Below are 13642 nucleotides of genomic sequence, written 5' to 3'. Positions count from 1 at the left end.
TGAGGTGGTATCTCATTGTAGTTTTGATTTGCATTTCTCTAATAACTAATGAAGCTGACTGCTGCTATTTCTAATGGTGGGAAAAGGCACCCATAGCACAGGCCCTCGCCTCTTCCAGCCTCCCCCTCACTTATCTCAGTAATGACAGTCAATTAGAAACCCATGACACCCCAGAACAGTAGATTGGATGATGGTTGCTGTGGTTATGTGGTTGCTGGTAATAGTGATCACAGGGCCCCCAGAGATGTGTCCCCCACAGCATTCCACTGCTCCCTGCTCCGCCAGCCGGAAGTGAGGTCAAAGATCCCCTAACGGCCTAACCGGAAGTCCCAGAACTAGATGCTCTGTGCTGGAGTCCTGTTGTTTTGGCGTACAGATGTCCGGCACAGAGTGTCTACACTATAGCAAATCTTTTATCCTCAGCTACTGCACCTGGCTCTACAGTCAAGGATGAAACATCCTTCTTGGCATGCAGCCCCATACTTCTCTGGTATGCGGCCACGGGTCATTGAAAATGGCTGTGCGTGTCAGTGCTGACACGCGTGTCATAGGTTCACCATCATGGGTCTAGGACAGGGGTCCCCAAACTTTTTACACAGGGGGCTAGTTCACTGTCCCTCAGACTGTTGGAGGGCCGGACTATAAAAAAAACTATGGGCCCTGGCTGATTGGCTCAGTGGTTGAGCGTCAGCCTGGTGTGCAGGAGTCCTGGGTTTGATTTCCTGCCAGGGCACACAGGAGAAGCACCCATTTGCTTCTCCACCCCTACCCCTCTCCTTCCTCTCTGTCTCTCTCTTCCTCTCCCGCAGCCGAGGCTACATTGGAGCAAAGTTGGCCCGGGCGCTGAGAATGGCTCTGTGGCCTCTGCCTCAGGCGCTAGAATGGCTCTGGTTGCAACAGAGCAACACCCCAGATGGGCAGAGCATTGCCCCCTGGTGGGCATGCCCAGTGGATTCCAGTCGGGCACATGCAGGAGTCTGACTGCCTCCCCATTTCCAACTTCAGAAAAATACAAAAAAAAAAACAAAAAAAAAACCTATGAACAAATCTCTATGCACACTGCACATATCTTTTTTTTTTAGAGTCTAATTATGAATTTACTGGCTTTTAAACATTTTAAAAAACAATTTTACAGCAAATTTCAACCACAAACAAAATAAAATCAAATACTGAATCTCTGTATGCCCATCATTTAGTCTTATTAATGATCAAAACAGCAGTATTTTTGTATCATCTATATCTGTACCTATTCCTTACACTTCACTTGGTTATGACTAGTATTAGTTACCATTTCTGCTAAAACTTATGCACACTGAAATGCACAAATCTTAGCTGTACAATTTTATTTATTTATTTTTTTATTTATTCATTTTTAGAGAGGAGAGAGAGAGAGAGAGAGAGATGGGGGAGGAGCTGGAAGCATCAACTCCCATATGTGCCTTGACCAGGCAAGCCCAGGGTTTTGAACCGGCGACCTCAGCATTTCCAGGTCAACGCTTTATCCACTGTGCCACCACAGGTCAGGCAGCTGTACAATTTTAATGAATAGATATACTATTAAACTCTTATACCTATTATAAATACATTTTTATCTCTTCAGAAAATTCCCTCATGATACTTATAAGTTATCTTAGATATATTTGCTTGTTTTAAAACATCATATAAATGGAATCATAAAGTGTATATTTTTTATTTTTTGTCTTTTTCCTTCACTTTGCATAATTCATTATTCCTGCATGTATGTGTAGTTCATTACTTTTTTTTTTTTTTTTTGGCTGAGTACTATTTTATTGCATGAATATACCACAGTTTGTTTATACATTCTTTTCTTGATGGACACTTGGGCTCTTGCTAGTTGTCAGCAATTGTGAAAAAAAAGCTGCACTAAATATTCCTGTACATGTCCTTTAGTAGATATTTGCCTTAATTTCAGTTTGACAAATAATGAGGAATAGAATCATGAAATCGAAAGATAGGTAGGTGTACATACAACTTTATAAGCAACTTTCAAACAGTTTTCCAAAGGGGTTATACCATTTCACATTCGGCCCAGCAATGTTTGAGCACTATTATTGCTCTATAGCCTTGTTCATATTTGGTATTTGCCTGTCTTTTAAATTTCAATCATTGTAGTGGGTGCATAATAGTATCTCATTGTGGTTTCATCTACTTTTCCTCTATGACAACGATGATAAATACTTTTTTGTGTGCTTACTGATAGCTTCTTTTGTGAAGTAACTGTCTTTTCCCATTTTAAAAGTCAAATTCTTTAACTATTCTGCACACAAGGCCTTTGTCAGATATAAGTTTTGTGAATATTTTTCTCCAGCCTATGAACTGTCGGGTCATTGTCTTAACAGTGCTTTTTTCCCTCATGAGCAGAAGTTTTTAATTTTGATAGTGAATAACTTATCAGATACTTTCTTTTTTGGTTACTGCTTTCTCTCTCTCTCTTTTTTTTTTTTTCTGAAGCTGGAAACGGGGAGAGACAGCCAGACAGACTCCCGCATGCGCCCGACCGGGATCCACCCGGCACGCCCACCAGGGGCGATGCTCTGCCCACCAGGGGGCGATGCTCTGCCCCTCCGGGGCCTCGCTCTGTTGTGACCAGAGCCACTCTAGCGCCTGGGGCAGAGGCCAAGGAGCCATCCCCAGCGCCCAGGCCATCTTTGCTCCAATGGAGCCTTGGCTGAGGGAGGGGAAAAAAGAGAAAGAGAGGAAGGAGGGGGGGTGGAGAAGCAAATGGGCGCTTCTCCTATGTGCCCTGGCCAGGAATCGAACCCGGGTCCCCCGCATGCCAGGCCGACGCTCTACCGCTGAGCCAACCGGCCAGGGCCGCTGCTTTCTCTTTTAAAAGAAATATTCACTTATCCCTAGCTTATGAAACTATTCTATTTTTTTCTTCTTTTTTTATAAATAAATTTTTATTAATGTTAATGAGGTGACATCAATAAATCAGGGTACATATATTCAAAGAAAACATGTCCAGGTTTTCTTGTCATTCAATTATGTTGCATACCCATCACCCAAAGTCAGATTGTCCTCCATCACCTTCTATCTAGTTTTCTTTGTGCCTCTCCCCCTCCTCTTCCCCTCTCCCTCCTTCCCTCCCACACCCCAACCACCACACTCTTGTCCATGTCTCTTAGTCTCGTTTTTATGTCCCACCAATATATGGAATCATGTAGTTCTTGGTTTTTTCTGATTTACTTATTTCACTCTGTATAATGTTATCAAGATCCCACCATTTTGTTGTAAATGATCCGATGTCATCATTTCTTATGGCTGAGTAGTATTCCATAGTGTATATGTTCCACATCTTCTTTATCCGGTCTTCTATTGAAGGGCTTTTTGGTTGTTTCCAGCACATATCTTATTTTAAAGTAAAAAAACAAAACGGTAACAAATACAATATTTAAAATAAAGTAAATTTAAATCAACAAACTGACCAGTATTTCATAGGGAACTATGCTCCTCTCACTGCCCACTAATGAAAGAGGTGCCCCTTCTGGAAGTGTGGCGGGGGCCGGATAAATGGCCTCAGGGGGCCGCATGTGGCCCGCAGTCAATAATTTGGAGATCCCTGGTCTAGGATGTTTTCCTTCAAAATTTGAATAAGCTACTTTCAACCTGACCAATGCCCTCATTGCAGACTTTTCCACACAGATAGGGTTTAAGGATGCCGCCTCAAAGCACAAGCTCTGTACCGAGGTCATGGCCGGAGCCTTGCACGTCCCTGAAGGCTGCTCTGTTCTGCATCTCACGGTGTCCGAGTAAAGGCTTCCCTTCCACTGGCTGCCACCAAAATATGATAATAACAAACCCCCACGATCACCCTGCAGCCGCCCGGCACACGGGCAGAGCTCCTTGCTAGTGCCCACCCTACAGGTTAGGTATCCCTGGGAAAAGCTCCATCTAGCTGGTCTGCCCTCCTCTGCACTCTGCATCGTCAGGAGAATAGCATTTCCTTTATGTTGTTACTAATTTATTGGAGACATAAACTCTTCCAAATCTATTCTTTTTAACTTCTAATCCTCGAGCAAAACCACATTCACCATCAGAAATGAGGAGCCCGTACAAATCCTGGCAGTGGCCATCAGCAGAACCAGGACCCCTGGTGTGGGAAAGGTGGGCTGGGGAGGTGAGAGGGAGACTTTTCAGGGAAGAAGGGTACAAACAAGTGCATAACAGCCTTGTCCTAATCCCAGCATCATCTCAAGAAAATACACAGCCAATACAAACACATCAGAGTTATTCAAATCCAAATATCATTTTATTCATATTTCAATGAAAATAAGCCCTTATGCCTGACCAAGTGGTGGCACAGTAGATAGAGCATCGATCTGGAGTGCTGAGATCTAGGTTCAAAATCCCTTGGTTACTGGCTTGAGTGCAGGGTCACTAGCTTGAGCATGGTATCATCAACATGATCTCATGGTCACTGGCTGGAGTCCAAAGGTTGTTGGCTTGAAGCCCAAGGTCACTGGCTTGAGCAAGGGTTCACTGGCTTGGCTTGAGCCCCCTTGGTCAAAGCACATATGAGAAGTGATCAATGAACTACTAAAGTGACACAACTATGAGTTGATGTTTCTCATCGCTAGCCCTTTCTGGCTGTCTGTTTCTCTTTCTCTCTAGCCAAAAATTGTTTTAAATAAATAAAAGGCCCTCACTTTGTTAGGTGGGTATAAGCAAAGTACAACACATTGTTTATAGTTTCATTGTGGCATTAATTTTATTCTATTTAGTTATGGTTTGATTTGTAGATACTTACTTTATTCTTGGATTCTAAGTCCCTGATATCTATACTGGGTTGAACAATGTTGTCCAATACTCCATGTCCACCCAGAACCTATGACATGATTTGGAAACAGGAATTTTACAAATGTAATCTAGGTATGAGAGGCCATACTGGATTAGGATAAACCCTAAATCCAAGGACTGCTGTTTTTATGGAAAGAGGAAGATCTGGAGACACAGACTTACAAAGAAGGCCCGTGTGAAGACACAGGGAAACAGCTACATGACAGCAGTAGCAGAGCCTGATGTGATGCAGGTATAAGCTAGGACCACCCGAGATTGGCAGCAGCCACCAGAAGCTGAGAGATACAAGGGAGGATTCTCCCCTGGAGCCTTCAGAAGGAGTGTGGTCCTACTGATACCTTGATCTCAGACTTCTAGCCTCCAGAACTATGAAAGAATAAATTTCTGTTGTCTTAAGCCCCCAAGTTTATGATAATTTTACCTAAGTTTGTGATCATTTTACCTAGGAAGCCCCAGGAAATGAATACAGTATCTGTCCTGGTGTCTTGCACAAGGCAGAGCACAGTGCTCCGCTCAATACAGGCCCTGCATAGAGGCTGCAGAAAGAGAGGCCAAGCCACATGCTCATGCCTCAGGACTGAGGGTGTAGCAAATGGAAAGAATGGATAATAATGAACGGACCCACTTATCTGTTGAGTCCCACCCAAATGCTAATCTATCCTCACACAATCCTTCAGCACAAATAGGGTCATTCCTGCTTCACAAAGCAGACAAGTAAAATCCAAATGATGGCAAGCTGCCCAAGGTTTACCACACAGAGGAGCTCAGCTTCCAACCCCAGTTGATGCCATGATCTATGGTTATTCTTCCCAAAGGTGTCCATGTCTCATGGGGAGTGTCTGTTTCACCAACCTAACATTGGTCAGGTGAGGCTTGTGAGAACAGGAAATTTCTGCAGAATCGACAGCAAAAGGAAAACAATGGTTTTTGCCCAAGAGAGTGACATCCCATGATTTTAGGACCCTCATATATAAAATATTCATTAATTTTTGAAGAGAACTTACCATATTTCCCCATGTATAAGATGCACTCTTTTTCAAAAATTTTGGGGTCTAGAAACTGGGTGCATCTTATACAGTGGTTGTAGTTTTTTTACTTGCTTTTCACGTGAATGAGGAGTTGTATAAATTTTATGATGAGTAAAACTTGAGTTCAATAACTATGTAATACTTCTTTTTTTTCAAATTTCTGGCCCCAAAATAAAAGTGCGTCTTATACATGGAGAAATATAGTTATTGTTTTTGAAATCACCCCTGGTCCCCAGTTATCTCTGGTGCTACTAATGGAGTAAGTAACTTCTAGCTCATTTCTTTGTCAATAGGAAGGAATGCCTCTTGGAGTTTTTAAAACAAAGGTTCTGTTTTGGTTTGTTTGTCACATATAAGTGAAATCACATGGGTTTTGTCCTTCACTGTCTAATTTATCTCACTTAACATAATACAGTCAAGGTCCGTTCATGTACGGTAATAGATAGTTACTAGAGTTATTAGTGTGGAGATCACTTTATAAAGAATATAAATGTTAAATAACTATGCTGTATACTGCAACTAATGTAACTGTACTTTAATTGTTTTAAAAATAATTACAGAATTTTTCTACAGATGTTGAAAACTATTAGCAATATAAACAATGTTATAACTAATCACATCTGATAAAAATAAAAAAAATCATCACCACAAATAGCTTAAGTGTTGGTCCAGATGCAATAAAACAAGCTCCTGCAAAGAAAATCAGTCAACAAGGAGAGGGGAGGGGAGTCATGATTAGAAAATAGAAAATTTAAATTACAAGAATAGAAGAGTAAAAGTATCATAAATGTGTTATTAATCAAAAGGATAGATTTCTGTTTTATACCCTACAATATAACATTCGAGGTGTACAAATTTTTTATTGTAAAAAGTGACATAAGGCTAAATCATCATAATGTGAATCGATAACTAATTAGCATTTATAAATGTAGCTCCAGAGAAACATATTTCAATTTCATAACCAGGAAGCTGAAGAATGGATTAACAAAGCCAAAAGCGAAGCAAGAATGTGCTTAGTGTGTTCAGAATGACGCCACAGGTTAAACGAGGGACTGCTAGTGGAATCAGAGTTGTGTCCCTAAAATGTACAAATATAACCTTCAAATGTCACTATCTCAAACCAAAGCAGGAATTGGACACAGAGAAAGGGTGAGGCTTTCCCACCGGCGTCCCTGGGGAAATAGGTCACTTTCTCTGGACATTTTGCTAGGATGGCCTGAGGGGCAGCGATGACACAAGAGAAATCAGGAGAAATGGGTGTAGAAGAGGAGAAGCAACCTTGCTAAACAAGAATTGCCGCGCATGTGGCATTTCAGAAAGATGCAGAGGTGCCTGCTTCTGGGATAGTTGTGTAAGTTGACTCAAGAAGATGGATGACTTTAAATTTTCATGCTTTCCTCTTCTCAGATTTGGTATGTGTTGGGATGATTGAAATGGATGGAGTCATTAAAATGAGCACACACTTCAATTTGCCCTAGCATCCAGTGTGTGGTTTGCTGACACAAGCTTGTCACTCCTCAACACAGGTAGTGAGCTGTTGCCAAGGGTGGACACGATCTGCTTCCATCTCACTGGAAGGCAGCAGCCTCCTTCTCCCCAAGGGCCACCGGAGAGACTCACTGGTCCTTTGAGGCAAGTGCTAGGGATCATGGGGAAAGGGAAAAAGTAAAATGAAAGGATTAAAATATAGAGAGAGTGGAAATGGAAAAAGGATGAGTGAGAAGAAAAAGGCAGGAGCACAAAGGAGCACGTCTGTGGGGAAAGTGGGGTCTGGATCCTTGTACTCAGACCCAGGAAAGCGTAGAACATCACCGGGAAAGGGAGAAAGCCTTTCCACACCTCCTCACACATCCACTTAAGACAGTTGCCGCCTTTGAGTCGCAAGCCAGGGTACACCATTTCATTGTCATAGATTCACTCCAGCAAAGCTCTAAAAATCCCTTTAATGTACATAAAAATTCACCTCACAGTCAAGGTCTTCCAATGTGGGTCTCCTTTCACATTGCAGTTCCCAAGTCAGTTCCCTTTGTCAGTTCCCAAGTTTGGTGGGTGCCACTATGTGCCATCTCACTAGATCCCAGGTTCTTTTCATCCCTAGTCTTTCAGTTTCAGCTCATCTTTGAGAGATTCCATGTTAACTGCAATATGTTAAAATAGTAATGGATATTCTGTCTTCAGTTTTCTGAGGGTTTTCTTTGTTTGTTTGTGTTTATAATTAAGTGAGAGCAGGGGAGTCAGAGAGACAGACTCTGCATGTGTCCCTACCCAGCAAGCCCCCTAAGGGCGATGCTCTGTCCATTTGGAGCATTGCTCCAACTGAGCTATTATTAGCTCCTGAGGCAGAGGCCATAGAGGGACCCATCCTCAGCACCTTGGACCAACTCACTGAAATCAATCTAGCCATGGCTGCAGAAGGGAGAGAGAGAGACAGAGTGAGAGAGAAGGAGAGGTGGAGAAGCATATGGTCACTTCTCCTGTGTGCCCTGACCAGGAATCGAACCCAGGACATCCACACACCTGGCTGACACTCTACCACTGAGCAGACAGGCCAGGACTCTGTCTTCACTTTTGGAGCCTTTCAGCACACTTTCTATCCGGCTTGATCCCCTAGAGTGGGTTCCATGGCCTCCTCCCTGCTCCCACAACACGCTATACATGCCCATACCCTGGCGCTTACCACACCAGCACAGAAACCACTCAAGGTCCGAAAGAGTGCTACAGTATCACCAGTGCCTGGTACAGTGCCTCGCACATAGCTGGTGCTCAATAAATGACACAGAATCAATGATGGAATGTTATTCACCTTTGGAAACAACAGAATCGTATTATAGAAGACAGGGCACTAACAAGGCTTCCTGTTCAAAACTTGGTGTCAGTGGAGAGTAGAGAAATTCTCTGATGGTTTATTAAAATTAATTTTCCTTAAACCAAGGCTCAGTCATTGGCTTATGCAATACTGAAATCATAATCTGTACCAAAGTACCTTAGGTTTACTAACAGTTTAAAACAAGAGTTATCTTTTGGGCAATGGCTGAGTACTTCTGTCAAAGCACTGCTTTTCAAAATGGTGGGATCTTGATAACATTATAAGGAGTGAAATAAGCAAATCAGAAAAAAACAAGAACTACATGATTCCATACATTGGTGGAACATAAAAATGAGTCTAAGAGACATGGACAAGAGTGTGGTGGTTACCAAGGGTGGGGGGGAGGGAGGACATGGGAGGGAGGGAGGGAGAGAGTTAGGGGGAGGGGGAGGGGCACAGAGAACTAGATAGAGGGTGACGGAGGACAATCTGACTTTGGGCGAGGGGTTTGCAACATAATTTGATGACAAAATAACCTAGACATGTTTTCTTTGAATATATGTACCCTGATTTATTAATGTCATCCCATTACCATTAATAAAAATTTATTAAAAAAAAAAAAAAAGAAGAAGATGTGGTACATATATACAATAGAATATTACTCAGTCATAAAAAAAAAGCACTGCTTTTAAAATTTACAAGTTCTTCTTTGTAATGTCTGCTGTTTCTTCTCTCCCTCCATCCCTTTGCAACCATCAAGAAACATTGATCCACATATAGCCAAATGCCTTAACTTACGGCTTCTCACGCGGCCCCAAGCTGCTCATTTTCCTAGATCTCTCTCATGTGGGTAACTAACTTGGGTTGAGTAGCTCACTCACATAAATTTCCATGAGGATGAGCATCCTGTCTTCTGTGAATCCGAATCCATCTTGACTGTGGTAAAGGTATGAAATGTTTAGGGCTTCCTTCAGATCAAACAGTTCTTAACAAAGGTATTATGAACTTGTGCAAAGCACCATTTTTCCTTCATAAGCATAACATAAAATTGTCTTTTATGAGCAAAGAAGCCTCCGTTTTTCTATCTGGCTACATTCTTGGCGTACAAATCCCTTGCAAATTATTTTTCAAATTCCAAGGTTCGTTAATTTAATTGAATCGGTTCCTAATTTTTAATTAAATCTGTATTTCTTCGGAACCTTTGGAAAGATGGAAGGCACATTACCATGATGGAGAGGATGAGATCACAAAGCAAAACTGATATAAAAGAGAAGCACAAAATCACAAGGCAGATTTTCTCATAAATTTATTTTCGTACCAAAAACACTAACATTCAGAGGCAATTGTTTTACCGTACAGTATAAAATAACTTCCACTAAATTAGAAATGGGATCTTTTGCTGATAAGCCACTGAGAACTTTTCTATCTAAAATAAAAACAAAATTTACAATTTGCAGCACTTGTAGAAAAAACACCTGTTCGATAATTATATAATATAAATACTCTTGACAGATTCCAGTCACCCATTATGTATCCTTTTTGTCACTGTCAGCTTTCTAAAGTCAATTAGCTTCTAAATTTGAAAGGCACCTGGTGACCAACATCCTGCTTATTATTCAGGGCATTCATTTTAATTTTTTGGTGTTTTTTTTTTTTTTGCACAGACTAGACAAGTCTGAAAAATCTATTAAGTTAAAAAGAATGAAGAAATATAATACAGATGATATTAACAAACAACATTTTTCCCTGTAGCTGCAAGTTTTCCCCAGGGGATTTACAAAGTGCACCAGTTAAATATGTCTGTACATTTAAAACATTAAATATGTCATCAGTGAGACATTTTTTAAATATTTTGAATCAAATACTATAGCACAAATATAATTTACAATATTTTGCACAGAAAACATTACATCTGAAATATAACTTTAGATATAATATAAAAATACATATATTTTCTCTCCTTATTAGAAAAAAAAAGTATTTATTTGCAGGTTCCAGCATGATGTAACAATTCAAAAGAACACAACCCTTCAGATGATCACCTATTTGCAATCAGATAACACCCTCCCTACTTCAGCTGCCTCGTGGCACATAACCGAGAGCGAGATCCAGAGAATTAACCCCTCTTGTGGCCCAAATGCAGTTTTCCATAAGGCAACCGTAACCGCTCCAATATGGTTTAATTCTAGGAATTCATTACAAAATTTAAAAACCATTGTGTAAGAAAGTCTTCAGACTGTCACACACCTAGAGTCCAATATCTCTGTTTGGCTGTAAATACACGTGCTCTCTACAGAGTCAAAAGCTTGGATAGAATCTTCTTATAACTTGTGGGCCATATCTCTTAGTAGTCTCACACACCTATATACATCTTTCTTGGCTTGTTTAAAAAGAAAAGTTCCCATGCATCCTAGGAAATACATGATAATGCTCCACAAAATGGAGGTCAATCTATATCTCGGACTTTAAAGGCCCCAAAGTACGTTGCATCTTGGTCTGGATCCAGCAGCGAAGGGTTGGATACCTCGATGCTTATTTCCTCACCGGATCGTAACTTAAAGAATCCTCCAACGTTTATGGAGTAAAAATGGAATTCAGAGTTCCCTGACCAGTATTTGGTGCTTCCGCCTTTCATCAGGGTGTGAGAGCTTGGGATTTTGATGCTGGTTTTGGAGACATACACCATCAGCTGCAGGTACTCCGTGTCCAGGTCCCCCGAAGTCTCGTGGTGCCGGAAGCAAATGTTGGCGTACAGATAATAAAAGCCATCTTGGTTGACTATTAGTTTTCCATTGCTGAAAGTCATGTTGGAGATCTTGGCCCAACCTCGGTCATGGTACCAGGAGGACAGGCTCACTTTGTGGGAACCTGAGAGGAGAGGAGAGGCACGTGATTGAAAAGCCACCCCTTCAATGGCAGGGACATCATCACACTTCTATGAGGTTGAAAAAAAACAACAACCTAGCATAACAGTCATTGTTCCAACAGAAGAATAACTTCAGAATTTATTTTCTAAATGGGGAGAGATACATTAAGAGGGACTCTAGTGCTCTCTGCGAGGCACCTGAGAGGGTATAACGACAAAAACTCCTCCTTCCTGCCCTCACGGAGCCTACAGTACACCGAGGTAAGTGTGGCATGCATTCAGGTAAGCAGCAAGTCAGGAACTGGATAGGAACGGTGTTGCTATTTGCTATGGAACTCAAAGAAAGGAGAGTGATCCCCCAGAGGCACCAAGAGTGATTTTGGTGAGTTGCTACCAAGCCAAAGGAGAAACAGGAGGCAGCCAACAGGAGCAGAAAGTCACTCGAGGCTGAAGGAAGAGAATGAGCCAAAGGCAGCCCAGACAGGAAGCAGGAGCTGAGCGCAGGTGGAGAACTGCCGTGCTGCCCGGGGCGCCACCTGTCTACACTCGCGGAGAAGGGTCTGCAAAGGGAGGTGAAAGTCTGGGTCACAGAAACTTTGAAAGGTCAGATTCCTAAAGCCCTGTTCTCATCACCTACTTTCCCCTCTTCCAACAGCTCAAATGCCTCCCAGGCTCACGGAGCGGCGAAGCTGCTCCCAGGGAAGTTCTTGAACAAAGTACTCCCGGTACTGCGCTCCCCAGCTTCACAAGCTCCCAGGATCCTGTGACCAAAGTGTCACAAAAGCTGTCCTGATTGATCAGAATTCTTTTCTTAGCCCTTCCTCACCCTGAAATGTAGTGGTAAGTATCCTCAAGCTACTGTTGTGGAGCGGCGGAAGTTTCTAAAGAAACTTCTAAATCAGCAGTGTGTCCAATGCTTTTAAAACTTTAAGTCTTTAGCATATCTTATTAGGTCTCTAAAAATTGTCAATACTTTTATGATAAATGCAGTTAATCAATTGTTGTGCTTACGTGGACACCTATTATTCAACTAGGTATTAACTAGTGGGGGAAACGTTGTTATATTGTGGAAAATCCAAAAACACATTTTTCTTTCAGAAGATCTTGTAAATATCATACTTATGCTAAATAAAGGTTCATTGTCATCTGTTAAGATTTCAATAAGGCAAAACAGAGCTGGGAGTCTAAGACTGGGGTTGGGGTTAGCCTCTGCAGTCAAGGCAACTGAGGCAAAGGTCACGCTGCTTTCCACCCACAGAAGACCCGTCTAGGATGGGACTCAAGCTTAAAGTAGACTTCACGGATCTACCAGAGCTGACAGCCTGGGTACGGTGGCTCCTGGGGAGGGGCTTGTGGAATCAAACACCCGTACCAGCCATCTGCCCAGACTAGTCTGCATCCCCGGCGTCTGGGCACCTGCAGCTCTCCCTAGAAAGCTACAAAACGAGAAAGTTCTGTTGCTTCTGGAAAACCATGAGGCCGCCCGGACCACAGTGTGGAGACCTCAATAGCAGGCTATTTCAAGAACCAGGCAGGTGGTGGGGCAAATGGGAAAAAAATACATAGAGGTCAAGGCACAGCGGGGCAACCCATATTTAGGCCTGTGAAGTGAAGGCCAGTGTTCCAATCCTTCTGTCCAGGGACAGTACAGACACGCTGAAATCTATATCTCACTCACAGGAGGGCACTAGGATGAGCCTGATTAGACCTTACATGCACTGCCGCCTCCAGGACCCACCACAGCACACGTCCTTTTTCACTGGAGGTCCTACCTCAGATCATCCCCGATTAAAACATCCCACGTGTAAGAGCCATCCATGGCCCCAAGCCAGTCAAGATGGGACTACAAGACTATTCATTACATCCTCATAAATACTAGTAGAGTAATTCCATGATAATCCCATCCTGTCTCCCACTGTGTCTAATCATAAATAGCTAGGCAACTCACTGACAGAGCTAATAAGATTCAAGATGTTTCCCCTCTCAAACTATTTCCTTCCTACCTACCTGACTCCTGAATTGAATACTTACACAATCAATTACTTGTCTTACAGTTTGTCTCCTATAATGGCTGTTAGGGAGGAGCAGAACGACAAAGGCGAAGGCTACCCTCTCAGTGGG

The 13642-nt window shown here is 42.3% G+C and overlaps 1 protein-coding gene across 1 annotated transcript in view; it reads right to left on the bottom strand.

The window, feature by feature from the left end:
* Positions 1-10078: 10078 nt before the first annotated feature.
* The window catches only part of TNFSF11 (TNF superfamily member 11), a 36521-nt gene continuing 32957 nt past the window's right edge, over positions 10079-13642 (bottom strand). The window contains exon 5 of the mRNA XM_066235645.1: positions 10079-11523. Coding sequence (XP_066091742.1) covers positions 11102-11523 — 422 coding nt within the window. The 3' untranslated portion in view covers positions 10079-11101. The remainder of the gene's footprint in view (positions 11524-13642) is intronic.

Source organism: Saccopteryx bilineata, chromosome 6 (assembly GCF_036850765.1).
Source record: "Saccopteryx bilineata isolate mSacBil1 chromosome 6, mSacBil1_pri_phased_curated, whole genome shotgun sequence".
In the NCBI taxonomy this organism is placed as follows: domain Eukaryota; kingdom Metazoa; phylum Chordata; class Mammalia; order Chiroptera; family Emballonuridae; genus Saccopteryx; species Saccopteryx bilineata.
This window is presented reverse-complemented; position numbering and strand designations above follow the sequence as displayed.